This window comes from Larus michahellis, chromosome Z (genome assembly GCF_964199755.1).
Source record: "Larus michahellis chromosome Z, bLarMic1.1, whole genome shotgun sequence".
In the NCBI taxonomy this organism is placed as follows: Eukaryota; Metazoa; Chordata; class Aves; order Charadriiformes; family Laridae; genus Larus; species Larus michahellis.
The window spans coordinates 67,445,246-67,459,503 of NC_133930.1; the positions used below are offsets into that span (position 1 = coordinate 67,445,246).

Consider the following 14,258-nt stretch of genomic DNA (forward strand, 5'->3'; position numbering starts at 1 on the left):
ATCAATTTAAACGGACAATGAAATTTAATTGTCCACAAGGAAAACAGACATTTTCCTTATTCTGTGTTTCATCATTTTACGTATACCCCAAACAGAACTGGAACAAGAGCAAGTTTACTCTGTATTTTTTCTTGCAGAGGTGGTGGTAGTGAAAAAAAGGCTTTCAAGGTTTTATATCAGAGGAAGAGTGCTTTAGTAAAGCTGAGCTCATGAAAAAAAAAAAAAAAAAAAAGACTGAGAGTGTTTCCCATTTACATTGTTAGCAGAGCCCTATCTCAAGTGTTGCATTATAGACTTTTCCCTCATTTTTCTTCCTAATCTTTTATCTCTCTAAGCTGATCTTTCACTGGTCAAGACCCCACCCTTTCTATTTCTTCATTTCTCTGTATTTTTCCCCTTTGAAGCTAGGGAGAATTTCCAGTTTCTCTGGAAAGTCACTCCCACCCTGTACCCAGAGCTGCATTCTGCTTCTACAGCAAGCCCGTAGTTGATGGGTCTGTGCCCATTCCACTTTACCAGTGAGTGCTGCCTAGCCATACCAAGTCGAAAATCATCTGAAACAACAGGTTTCAGGGAAGGCAAGCTGAAAACAAAAAAAAGGAAGTTGGCAATGAGCTTCCTTAAAGAAAAGGACAAACACTCTTTTTGACTCTTTCCCTTCCAGGCAGTGAAAATACACAGTGGCAGGCTGAATCCGAGAGGAACTGGATTCTGTTCTGCTAAAGATAAGGAACCAGGAACTCCGAGACTTCAGGAAAGCATATTTTGGTAGCCATGCAGAGAGGAAAGAGTCTCCTTCCGGTCTCTCATTTCATTCAAGAGGACACCATCATCACTGTTTCTAGCAAAGAAACTAGAATAACCAACACCACACTTCTCAAGTGCCCTCTTCAGCCCTGTTTCTCTGCAACGGACCCTGACAATCACAGTGCAGAAGACACCCTCTGTAACCCCCTGGCACGTTACTGGGCTGGTGAGCAATCTTCTATCTGTCTCAAGCTCCATCATCCTTTTCTGCTATTAACCACATCATCTCTGATAGTTCCTTGTTTTAGCTACTCCAAGAAAACATTGTCATTCTGAACAAGTTATCACTCGTGGGAAAGAAAACAGTAAAACCTCAAGCTGTGTAAAGTACTACTGTGATCACAAAATCATAGAACAGCTTGGGTTGGAAGGGACCTTTAAAGGTCATCTAGTCCAACGCCCCTGCAATAAGCAGGGACATCGTCAACTCAATCAGGTTGCTCAGAGCCCTGTCCAACCTGACCTTGAATGTTTCCAGGGATAGAGCATCTACAACCTCTGTAGATAACCTGTTCGAGTGCTTCACCACCCACATCGTAAAAAATTTCTTCCTTATATCAGATCTGAATCTACCCTCTTTTAGTTTAAAGTCATTATCTCTTGTCCTATTGCAACAGGCCATACTAAAAAGCCTCTCCTCATCTTTCTTACGAGCCTCCTTTAAGTATTAAAAGGCTGCAATAAGGTCTCTCTGGAGCCTTCTTTTCTCCAGCCTGAACAACCCCAACTGTCTCAGCCTCTCCTTGTAGGAGAGGTGTTCCATCCCGCTCATCATTTTTGTGACCCTCCTCCGGACCCGATTCAGCAGGTCCATGTGTTTCCTGTGCTGAGGACTTCAGAGCTGGATGCAGTACTCCAGGTGGGGTCTCACCAGAGCGGAGTAGAGGGCTAGAATCACTTCTTTTGATGCAGCCCAGGATACGATGGGCTTTCTGGGCTGCGAGCGCATGTTGCCAGCTCATGTCCAGCTTTTCATCCACCAGCAACCCCAGGTCCTTCTCGTCAGGGCTGCTCTCAATCCTTTCATCCCTGACTCTGTATCGATACCTGGGGTTGTCCCAACCCAAGCGCAGGACCTGGCACTTGGCCTTGTTGAACCTCATGAGGTTCACACCATCCTGCTTCTCCAGCTCGTTCAGGTTCCTCTGGACGGCATCCTGTCCTTCACTTGATGTTGTCTGCAAACTTGCTGAGGGTGCACTCGATCCCACTGTCTATGTCATTGATGAAGACATTAAACAGTACTAGCCCCAATACAGACCCCTGAGGGATACCACTTGTCACTGATCTCCATCTGGAGATTGAGCCATTGACCATTACCCTCTGGATGCAAACATCCAGCCAACTTCTCATCCACCAAACAGTCCACACATCAAATCTGTATCTCTCCAATTTAGAGAGAAGAATATGGTGGGAACTGTGTCAAAGGCCCTATAGAAGTCCAGACAGATCACACCACTTCCCTCGTCCACTGATGCAGTCACTCCATCATAGAACACCACTAAGCTGGTCAGGCAGGACTTGTTCTTGGTGAAGCCATGCTGGCTTTCTTGAATTGCCTCCCTGTCCTCCATGTGCCTTAGCATAACTTCTAGGAGAATCTGTTCCATGATCTTCCCAGGCACAGAGGTGAGTCTGCCAGGTGGGTGGTTCTGTGTCCTCCTTTCTACCTTTTTTACAAATGGGTGCAACGTTTCCCTTTCACCGGGGACTTCACCTGACTGCCATGAATTTTCAAATCTTGTGTAGAGTGGCTTGGCAACTACATCAGCCAACCCCTTCAGGTCCCATAGACTTGTCAGGTTCCTCAGGTGGTCTCAACACTGATCTTCTCTTACAGTGGGAGGGACTTTGCTACCCCAGTCCCTGACATGTGGTCCATCCACTGGAGAGGTGTGGGAAGAGAGGTTGCCAGTGAAGACTGAGGCAAAAAAGTTGTTAAGTACCCCAGCCTTCTCATCCGTTGTTACCAGTTTGCCAGCCGTGTTCATCAGAGGCCATATGCTTTCTTTGACCTTTATCACCATACTGTTTTAAATGTTAATACTATACATAAGCCTGATGATGCAAAATAACTGAAATTGAACTATCTATATAATTTCACAGAAAAAAAACATCCTTCACTCAGAGACACTGCATTATTCCAGGTAAGCACCCATCCCCTTCAATTTGAAGGTTACATTTCAAAGAGATTCAATACTTCACAGAGTCACTTCCTGTGCTTATCTCGACTTTTCTAATGCATCAGATTCAGGCAGCACAGAACCGGTGAAACATCTACTTAATCACAAAGTCTTCAACATTCTGCAAGCCCCATCTTTTATAGCGGTATCTACCAAACCCACAGCTTCTGACTGTTAACGCCCACAAAATGAGGTCCAAAAGAATGAGAGCTGACGTGGTCTGGACACAGCAACATTCACAAGCACCAGCTGTCCGAGTGAAATCACCTTTTCGCTCAATGGAAAACAATTCCTATGTTACTGGTTTGTCTTATGTAAATATCTCTGCCTACACAATATCTTCCTAGCTAGTACACAGCAATGGTAAGCTCTCATTAATCTCAGTTTTGCTGGAGGGAGGGCTTATAGTGTAGTCATTTGCATCGGCCATGAATTTCTATACTTGGAACAATACTTATGCAGATTATTTAGCAACGTAACAAATTGACAATTACATTAGAATACGCCTTGCTCATGCATAGTCCATAAACTCTTTAAAACATAAAGGAAATACACCATGTTATTATCAGCACAGAATTCCATGTTCTCTCCCACAAGCACGTCTGACTCAGAGCAATAGTAGCTGTGACTTCTAGTACAGTTTCATGATCAGGGAAATCCTTGAACTGATGCATCCGATAGCTTAAAGCATGATAAATTTTGTATGGGACGTGGAATAGAACCCCACTCATCTGATTGAAGAGGCCAACTAATCATGCAAGAACAACTACCAAACTATTGAGCTTGAGAAAGTTTCAGATGCATGAGTTTGACTCATCACCAGTGAACTGAGAGTAACAGTGCTGTAATAATCAACAGTGCTGTAATAATCAAACATTTTCACTTTCAAGATCATTTTCTTGAAAGACTTCCAGAAAGATACAGTTTCATTTCTGATTTCTTTCATGCTTACATAGCTTAACATTTATAAAATTTAAAATAGCAAATCCTCTAGATAGGAGGATTTACTGACAGAATTACTATTAAAGAAATAAAAAACAGACTAAAACCAAATAATATATATATTGCTATGAAAAATCCTATTTGTGCAATATGCTCACTCTGTCACTTCAACTAGCCTGCCCAACTGTGATATGCTGGGATCAGTCTGTGCTATTATAACCACACTCAATCAGAATGTTTTAAAGGCGATTTCATTCCCTAAAATCACACAGACATGTTGTAGGGGGACCACTTGCATTTAAGTTCACCTAAGGCAGAAACATTAATGCAGTCACACTCCCACATTAACGCATATGAAGTGGTTTACAAGGCTTGTAAATACTTGCCAATATTACAATATTTACAGTGACAGTGAGGACCAAAGAATATACAGCATTAGCATCAGGCAGATGCACTTGCTTCATGCAACTATGCCTACATGGATCAATCTTCTAGCAATTCCACAACATTAGATTTTTTTCCCGGTATTTCTTAACAGCTCAAAACTACCAAATGAAGAAATTTAATAAAAATAAGCTAGCTTTGAAGATCCACCTTAAGTCAAACGCCTTGGACTTTGGTCCAGAGCATCCCATCTCATGTGGAAAACTTACAGCTCAACAGCTCCTTGGGATGAGAAAACCACCAAGGTCAAAAAGGACCTCTGAGAACTGTGTAGACTAAGCCCTCTGCTCAAGCAGGGTCAGCTACAGCAGGCTGCCCAGAACCATGTCCACTCAGGTTTTGAGAACCTCCAAGGATGGAGACTCCACAGTCCTCTGGGCAACCTGTGACAGTGCTTGACCACCCTCGTGGTAACAAAACGGTTTTGTCTTATATTTAAATGGTATTCCTTGTATTTTGATGAGTGCCTATTGCCACTTGTACTGTCACCGGGCACCAACGAGAAGAGTCTGGCTCCCTCTTCCCCATTCCCTCTGCTGAGGTTATTTGTATACAGCAATGAGATTCCCCCATGAGCCTTCTCCAGGCCGAACAGTCTCCGCTCTCTCCACTTTTCCTCACGCGAGAGACGCCCCTGTCCCGTCATCATGTTTGGCCCTGCGCTGGGGAGCCCGCACCTGGACCTGGTGATGCGCCTCTCTCTGCCGGGCCCAGCGGCACGGAAGCCCCACCTCTCCCCCCGACCCGCTGCCCACGCTGCGTTAACCGCTGTCGCTACCGCCACCGCTCCACAGCATGAAGCTCGCCTGGGCCAGGAGATGCCCGACGGGTCGAGGCCAACCCTCCTGCGACGAGGTGGCCAGGGCAGGCCTCATCAGGGGAGGCAAGGGGAGGGCAGGGCGGCCCCGTCCCGCCCCGCGGGCCCCTCAGGCCGGCACCTGCGTGGCGGCCTGGCCCCCGGGCCGGCCCCCGCTCGCCCGCCGCCACATCGCGTTCCCCGAGGCGCGGGGGTCTCCCGCCCCGCCGCCCCTCACCGTGTAGCCCCGCTCTAGCTCGCTCTCCTCGTAGCGGAAGGAGGGGATGTACACCTCCATGGCGGCCCGTGGGGAGGGGAACGGAGGGGGGAGGGAGGGGCGCCGGCTCCCCCTCAGGGCGGCGGGCGAGCGGCGAGCAGCGGCGGCGGCGCCGCGGCCATCTGCACGCGGCACGTGACGCCGCCCACGTGACACCGGGCGGGGCGGGACTGGACGGGCCGTTCTCCTCCCCTCAGCCCCGGCGGCGGCTCACGCACGGAGGAAGGCAGGCGGGAAGGGGGAAAAACCGGCTTTAAGGGCGTGCGAGGAAGCGGTGCCGGTGGAGTGGAGGGTCGAGGCCTTTCCCCGGACTAGGCAGGGGGCTGGCCGCACGCCAGCAGAGCGGCGGTGCCACCGTTGTCGCGGTACCCAGCTCTGGGCGGTGGGGGAGGTGAGAGGAGGGTGGGTTCCTCTGAAAACACCGTATTTGTAAAAGCAAAGTTTGAAAGCACCTGCTTTAATATGCCAGGGCAGCAGTGTTGCTTTGGAGCACAGAAAAACGTGGAGAAAAGAAATTAACTTCCAAAGGGATTAATTTATCCATTTGTAGCATGGCTCAAACCACTCCCTAGGCCTGCTTGGTCAACAAACTCCTAATAGCTGTACAAATACGGTACCTTTCATAATGCCTGTTGTGAACTGGTACATGAAATTAAGGGGGAAAAAAAAGAAAGGTCAGCACTGAGGAGAGTTGCCTGTATTGTGGCTGTTCCTGAGAAGCTGCCTCTTGCTTCATTATTTAGCAGAGCAAACCAAACCATTTCAGAGAAGTGTAGATGATTTCTAGTCATGGGGAAAATAAAATGAAACTTCTCTACCTCCCCAAAATAAGCATCTGTGTTGATGACTTCAGCAGTAATGGGAGCAGAAACAGAGGGTGCAATGCCGGATGCATTTAGTAGTCAGTGCAGTTGCGCAGGATAACGCTCCCATCTCACACAAATTTGCTAACCCCAAGCTTCAGGACCATTCAGAAGCACCGCAAAATGACAACAAACTGCAGCTGTTTTAGATGGCAGTACCTTAAAACTCACCTTGTAAGGTTTTATGAATGCTGGAGAGTCTCAGAGGCTAAATGGTTAAGACATGCAACTTTACCATCTGCCACTGATCTTTTAAAGAGTAACACCCCATTATAAATTCATGTGTATACAGGGCTTGATTTTGCATAAGCAGAGTCAAGTATAAAAACATAACTCAAAAATGGGCAGAAAACAAATTATTGCTTTTATCTGACCTCTGTGGTTACGCTATCTTGGTGCTTCCAAGATCAGCTTTTTGAAACATCTGAAAACTAATTTGCTTCCTTCTAGACTAGTAACATCAGGGAAAAAACATTACAAGCTCTTTTTCCCTCCATTTCTCTTCATTTTACTGCCAGTTAAATTTAATTATATTTTGCTTTAAGCAAAGATCTGTGACCTGAAGAATTCAATACAAAATGGAAGGCTTTTGACTAAAACCAAGAGGACTAAAGCAAACCACACTAGTTCACTTTGCTAAATTACAGCAAAGTAACAACGATACATATTAAAAAATGACATGAAATCAAAGCATGATAGTCCTCAGGCATTTGCACAATGCTGCTCCTGTGGCAGTGTCCTCAACTGCAGACGACCAGCAGGACAGTCCCAGTGCTGCTCTGTGGTAGTGGTGACAGGGGCGAACAGGTTTCCAGTCCCCATGTGCTCTTGCTGTAGGGACCGTGTCTTTGGAACACAGTGATGACCGAAGGGAGTGAATACGGAATCCCATTTTCCCCCAAAGTGTACTCTGATAAATACATTATAATCATCCCAAGGAAAGACAGGCCATATAATAGTCTATTCAGTCTGGTAAACGTAGGCATGCTAGAGAGTAATTATCATGCTACCATTATCGTTAGTTTCTGGTTAAGACTCCAGCCTTCAAGCTTAGTTGCTGTTCTTCCCCAAATACAAAATGTATGGACACCATTTATGCCATAATGCATTTATGCTGATGAGAAGCCAGTAGAAGAATTTCATGGGGGCACTATTTGTGGTTCTTTGCAATCTAATAACCAATTATTTCAAAAAGCTACTTTTCTCCCTAATATTATATAACTTATTAACAAAGGAAAGTTTGAGGCATTAATCTGGTTTCAAATTCAATAGTACATAATGGAACTTTTGACTGTGCATCAGCCAAGAGGAACAAGGAAGATTACATGGTGCGCTGAATTCAAATACGTCAATATATTTTGGAATGTTAAATACTTAATTTGCACAATATATCATCATTAGTTGGCTAATCTTTAAAGTTACATCTAAAGAAAAAATAGGATTTCTCCACATGGCTGACTGGCCAAGGATTGTATTTGTCTCATACATTGAGGAGCAAAAATTTAATAAACATTAATCATGAAGTGCTATCAACGTGTGTTGAAAACCATCCAGGATTCCTCTTTTTGAAACCTGATTGCAGAAATAATACAATGATTCCCACAAACAACAAAGCAAGGAGAAAATACTTGTAAGTGTAGCTTGATTTGAACTTGTGTAACATGTATTAATGTTAGTAATCTTAAAAGCAAAACTGTAAAAGGGTTGAGCTCTACTGTTAACAATTACATAGGCTGCCTTTAAATTCATCTCTTGAGCAAGCTCCAAAACGTCCTCTAAGAACTGTAGGTGTTGGTCTTCACTGCTGGTTTTTGTTACAGGTATCAGTATCTTGGGTTATATTCTTAAGTTAACTTGATCCAAAATGTAAAATAAATTAATAAATATATGCCAGTTTTAACTGTTACCTGTCATTAGACTTTAGCTTAACCTTCCACAATTACAGAAACTATGAATCACCACCATTTAGAATCAAGTTCAATCAGTGAAGTAAGCCACGCTTAAATCATTGAATAAGAACGTGGCATTTTCACAATCGAACTTTCAGACTATCTAAAAATGAAATATATTTTTGAAAACAAAACAAAAACACCCCTTTGCTAGCCATTTCTGTTTTTCTCTTTCCCAAATCTGTCACTGCAATTCCTCCTATGCGGGGGATTCAGCATTCATCATGCTAGAATGATTCACGGGGGAGAAAAAGGAACCAACATAGGCCACTGTGAAAGATCAGTTTCCACTAATCCTCACGATTCAAGGACTTTCTGAATGGCTAGTTCCCAGAATAGAAGTAGGCAAAGAAATGCATATAAAAATTCTAATCAAAGTGATAAGTAAAGCACACATCAAACAAGAGGCCAGATTAAAACAAGAGATAGTCCTTAATAAGATCACAACCTCAGTTTGCCAATTTTTCAGTTGCTGCCAGAAAGACTGGTTTTAAGTAAACTTGCACCTCCCAGTACTCCTTGTACTCCCACAGATACTGGTCTCTTAAATAAGTAGTAGCGAAATTCAACACACTTGATAAAACTTGGAGTAGAACAGCATTTACTTTTTAAGGGGTTCACATCTTCCTACACCTCTAAAGATTTAGCTGCGTGGTTTTGTTTTTTTGTTGTTTGGGTTTTTTTAAAGCTGTGTAGTTGTTTCTAAAATATCACAAAGCACTTTCATCAGCCAGCAAGTACAAACAAGACCAACAAAACAACTACAGGCAGAATCATAAAACTCCAGAAAGGTCAGTCAGTTTTCTACTTGAGTTCATAGTATCAAATAAAAACCTCAGTGCTTCTCCTAAGAGCCACAATGTTTGGAGCTGGTAAGTAGGTAGTTTTCTGAACACCTGGAGCGTGTGCACACACGTGCGTGGGTGGGTCAAGGTAGGGGAAATCAGTGTATTAGTACGATGTAAAATAACTGCAGGTTTTCATATGGTGCAGTGCTCCTCTACCCTACTGAGACCTCCCGTGGAAGTTCCACATCAGATGTGAGGCTAAGATAAAGCATTTCCTTTGTCACGATTTGTGCTATCTTCCTTCCTTGTGCTCTTCTTATCTCGATCTCTCTAAGCCACAGATACAATGTTTATCTCAAGTCTTTTCTCGCCCGTCCATTTTCATTGCACCTTTCTTTCGCTTTAGTTTTCATACAAATATCCTGCTAGAATTATTCTGCCTAACCTGCCTTGCATACTCTTCTGAGACCCTCTTTCTTAATGACAGAAAACAGATTTGGGTTATTTTATATCCCTTCCCTATGTTAGTCATTTCCTTACTGATCTGAAGGGGAAAACAAAAAAAAAGTAGTGTTTTAGCAGAGAAGTCACAAGTAATTTTACTTACTAGCAAGCTCACCCCCCATTCAACTATGGAAGACATGAATTTTTAAAAAAGGAAGAATCCCTTTAGCAGATAACAAGTAACATTTTGAACATCCTGGAACTTTAGCTCCCTATATGTTTTAATACTGAGCTTTTTTTTCTCACATGGTTGTAATTGACTTATATTTTGCCAGAGATTGAAATTATTACACAGCCTGTTGTACTCTACAGTGGAAGGACAGAAAAAAAAATATGTACGTTTTCTTTTTTTCCTTTTTGTTTTTCTTTAAGACAATCATTTCACTGTACGTGTAATTTTAGTGGATGTTGGCTGTTCACTTAAATGCAGAGGATATACTAGCCAGCAGCTCATCTCCACCAGAATCTGAAAGAAACTGACATATCTGGGGCATGAACTCCAGAGATGCTGAAACACAAGCTGCCATATGAGGCTTTCAGAGGGAAATAACTTAGGAGAGGTAAAAGAACGAATAATTGATAGGGAAGCAGAATATTCCATTTTAAAGGGGACAGTGACTAAAGAATCGGAGGCTTATTGTAGACTGAAAGTCAGTTTAAGAGGGAAAAATGTCTTCCATGTGAGCCGCATCACATCATATATTTTTAATTAAAAAAGCACGTGGACATGACGGCTACAAGAATGGGGATCACTTAAAATTTTTGTAAACATCTACAGAGTTTATTTTAACCTGAAAAGTAAAATAAACTTCAGTAGTTTAGTAAAAGACAAAACCTTGTCTTTTATACATTATTCCAAATGTAGTTCACCATTTTGAAAACATTCATTTTGTTCACGCTAGTGATTCTTCAGTGGTACACTGGCTTGGAGTTTCAGGGAAACAACACTTAAATTTAGCGCAAGATCCTGTAGTGAGCTCCATGGAGAAAATAGTTCAGCAACACCTCCATTCACTTGGCTTCAGAAACATCTGCTAATATGAATAGTTATTGTACTAGGATGACGATAGACCTTTAATCTTCATAATGGAGGGGAATATACACAAAATAAATTAACAGAGTCTTGAAACAACAAGAGTTTTATGCTAACCAAATGTGACAGCTGATCTGGATCTTCTGTTCAAATTAACCTTGTGACGCAAAAAGCAGACTACAGATTTTTTGTATTAGCAACCCTCTGGGACACTGAACTCCAGAAATGCTATTATCCTTTTGTTCTCCAACAGGCTTCTGCTGTTTTAAGAAAAAAAACCAAAAAAACCCAACACACAACTCCTCCTCATTTTCAGTTGTCTACTACAAAGAAAGTCACACTAATCCCTGCTAGGAAACTAATGTGAAAGCTATTCCTCATTCTCTCATCACAGACAGAAGAAATCTGACCCATAATTCAACTGAATTCTATTCCTGATAGAATAAAAAAAAAAAAAAAAAGATCAAGAGCTAAGAAAGTTGGATGAAACACTTAAAGAAAAAAAGATCATGAAAGTATAAGTTTACCCATTTTGAGCTCTGCATGTCCAAATTGGGTCTTTAATTCTGGAAGTACTCGCTTTCACTCTCACTGGAACAAATCTGAAGTTTAATGTTGGTCAATTTTCATTAGCACTGAGCAAGCCAAAGCCAAGTATATCACAGTACTTAGTAGAGTGTTATGCCTAGATCAATTTCGTCATCTTAAACCTCTTGCATACTTAAGCTTTACAAAAGCAGTTACAAGCTAAATGACTTAACAAACACTGATGCACAAGGTATTATAAGCGTAAGGTTTTAGCATTTCACCATTAAAAAGATGCTTGATAATTTTTTTTTTAACGTAACAGTTTCTGTACTAATTTCCTTGAAAATTCCTAGAAACACAGAGTGAACAGAACTCTTAAGTACAGAAAAAACAGGAGACACTAATCTGGAAAGTTTACACTAATTTTATTGCATAAATTGTGTATGATCTTCCAGCTGAATTCACATTTCCATTCTGTTCAGAAAGAGTATTGGGTGTTTCTTCAAGCTGGACCAAAACCAATAAAAATTCATGGGCTTATCCTGCAGTCTTATGATTAGCTGAAAGCAACAACTTCTCCTGTGTTTTGTATGATTAATATTTGTTTAAAATTTGTTACTATTAATACCTGCCATTAATACTAATACATGCCATTGACAAGCTCAGTATGTCATTAGAATGACAGGGCAGAACATCCTATGTTGATATTGTATATTTCAGAAAAATGTGTAGCTGCCCTGATTTCTTACAGAAGATATAATCAGTCCCTACAAATGTATTTTCTACCCAAGAAAATCCAAGTAGAATGCTAGCCCTTACAACTATCTTGCACTCAGCTGAATTATCTACTTTTCTTCTTCCCTGACTACCAGAAGTATTGCAAGATTTTTTCTTTTTGTATCCTGAGACCACTGAAGACAACTGATGAAATTTAGCAGTCAAGTAGGACATCAGTATTTGACCATGCAGGTGACCTTAACCCTTCAGAAGCTTTGTAAAGCACTTGGAAGAGATTTCAGTTTATGCCTGTCTGTTGCCCAAGCATCAGTCATTTGACCCTGTGAGTATTAACGCATTACAGTGTACCAAGGCAGTGATAACTTCAGGTGAAAAGAATACCTGTAAAGAATAGATTCAGAATTAAAAAACAGAATAGTTTACCAGAAATACTTCTTTGTGTACCTTTAATACCACCTCCAGCATTCTTTACTAAGTGTTGTTTCTGCCTTTGATATAATCTCAATTTGTTTTAAAGGATACTTCTAAGAACAGCAGTAAATATCTACAGATACAAAACCAGAGTGTTTAATGTTTCACAAGGTACATCCCTTTATTATTGGAATCACAAAAACATGATTTTGTACAGGAATGTTTAAGTGAACATTAATCAATGCAAATAAATTTGTTTCATAAAGATCAGGTAAACATACTACAGATCATTGTAAAGAACAAAAATATCAGCTTTCTGGCCTTGCAGTGCACATTTTAGTGCAAGTATTAAGACACAATAGTGTTCAATTCAGCAATGTATTGCAGAACATCATGCCACAGTCCACTTCAAAGAGGGTCAGGACATGCAGCTGGTTAATAAAATGCTGTAGTATATAAAAAAAGCCACATGTTAATTCATAAAATATATAGTGGTTTATTTGGATGATTTAAAGTGATTTCACTGTGGAATTTAGTTTTATCCAGGACAAACATCCAGAGTGTCTTGTCATTTGGAATATTCTTCTTTTAGGCGATGGCTTTGGCTTCAGGTAGGAATGCCTCCCAGTATTTTATTAGCTTGAAGAGAAAGGAAAAACACTCATTACTAAGTACTAAATGTTGGAAAAGAAGACACATGTACCTTACTTCTCTTGTGGAAAACTTATCTCCACTGGACAAAATAACAACATAGGTGCTTCATATTATCCATTCACACTATTACATAATGCAAGAAAAAATACAAGTAATACACAAATCTGGTCATAGCAACAGAGTTGTTACCACACATTGAACACAATGCTGTAAAACACAGTTATACAGAATTTATTTGCAAAACCAGTTTGCTATTTTTAACTCTAATTAAAAAAAAAAAGCGGTACCCTTACACAAAGGTTAATATTCCCAGAATGAACAACGGGAAGACTCCAGACACTCTTTTGGGAGCAAGGTTACTTCTGAGTCACTGGAAACTGTTTTACTGCTTTAAAATATTCAGTAATACTTTATACTTTTTTAAAAGAGCAATGAACATTTAAGTATTCAAGTCTCTTCAGTAAGTCTAAGCACATGTTTATGACAATTTACTGCAATCTATAAGTGAAAGTATTACTTCAGTTTCAGAAGATGACAAGACCCTCCATTCGCGCATATCGCCCTAAGGGAGCTTCTCCCTTGCTTCCCTGAATTAGAGCTGTGCAAGGAAGCATAGCAATAGCTGGGAAACTATTTTCACTATGTTATTCTGCAATACAATGCAGACTAGAAGTCGTTCTTTATGTATTAGAAACTGCTATACTTGAAGCCAGTCTTTTTTAACTAACCTAATATGGAACATATTAAATATTAACTTGTACAAAACTTAAAATTTATCTTACCTGCTGTTGTGTTTGCACTAACGACTCTAAGTACTTGATAATAACAGTTTTAAAGTCTTTCACTCGTTCCTTCTGTTAATAAATAAATTATGGCATATTAACCTCTTAACCAATTTTACTTGGAAAGTCAATATTATCTAAAGTAAAACTGTCATTTACTTGGACAAAATTATACGTGCCTCAAATCTTCCCACTTCCTTGCGAATGGTTTTGGAGATCTGTTCAAAATCTTTTTCCCCTTGCTGAACTTTTGTCTCCCACTGGCAAAGGAAAGACATGCAGAGGTAAGACTTCGTGTTGTCCATTCATTCTACCAGTATCTGAACATTTTTTAGTGTATTAGTGAGAGTCACTCAAGAGCTGAACAGGACACATTTGATTTTTTGTCATACTTAAGGGGAAGTCTTACAATAACAATTTCAAAATAACAGTTTGTATAATAGGATGTCATCAGATCAGTTAAAACAATGGTATATCTAAGGTAATGCTATCTGTAGATGAAATGTAAAAATATCTTAGTATTGCCATTAAGGAACACTTAACAACATTTTCTAGAGAT

General features: G+C 40.9%; 2 protein-coding genes across 3 annotated transcripts in view; both read right to left on the minus strand.

Annotated features, from left to right (window-relative positions):
• The window catches only part of SNX24 (sorting nexin 24), a 92,298-nt gene extending 86,698 nt beyond the window's left edge, over positions 1-5,600 (minus strand). Inside the window, exon 1 of one of the 2 annotated variants that reach the window (XM_074569665.1) lies at positions 5,411-5,600. In XM_074569665.1, coding sequence (XP_074425766.1) covers positions 5,411-5,470 — 60 coding nt within the window. In that variant the 5' untranslated portion in view covers positions 5,471-5,600. The remainder of the gene's footprint in view (positions 1-5,410) is intronic. The other variant, XM_074569666.1, reaches the window with a different exon arrangement.
• Positions 5,601-11,179: 5,579 nt separating this feature from the next.
• SNX2 (sorting nexin 2) overlaps positions 11,180-14,258 on the minus strand; it is a 36,271-nt gene continuing 33,192 nt past the window's right edge. The window contains exons 13-15 of the mRNA XM_074569617.1: positions 13,879-13,959; positions 13,700-13,771; positions 11,180-12,902 (exon numbers count right to left, since the gene is read on the minus strand). Coding sequence (XP_074425718.1) covers positions 12,852-12,902; positions 13,700-13,771; positions 13,879-13,959 — 204 coding nt within the window. The 3' untranslated portion in view covers positions 11,180-12,851. The remainder of the gene's footprint in view (positions 12,903-13,699; positions 13,772-13,878; positions 13,960-14,258) is intronic.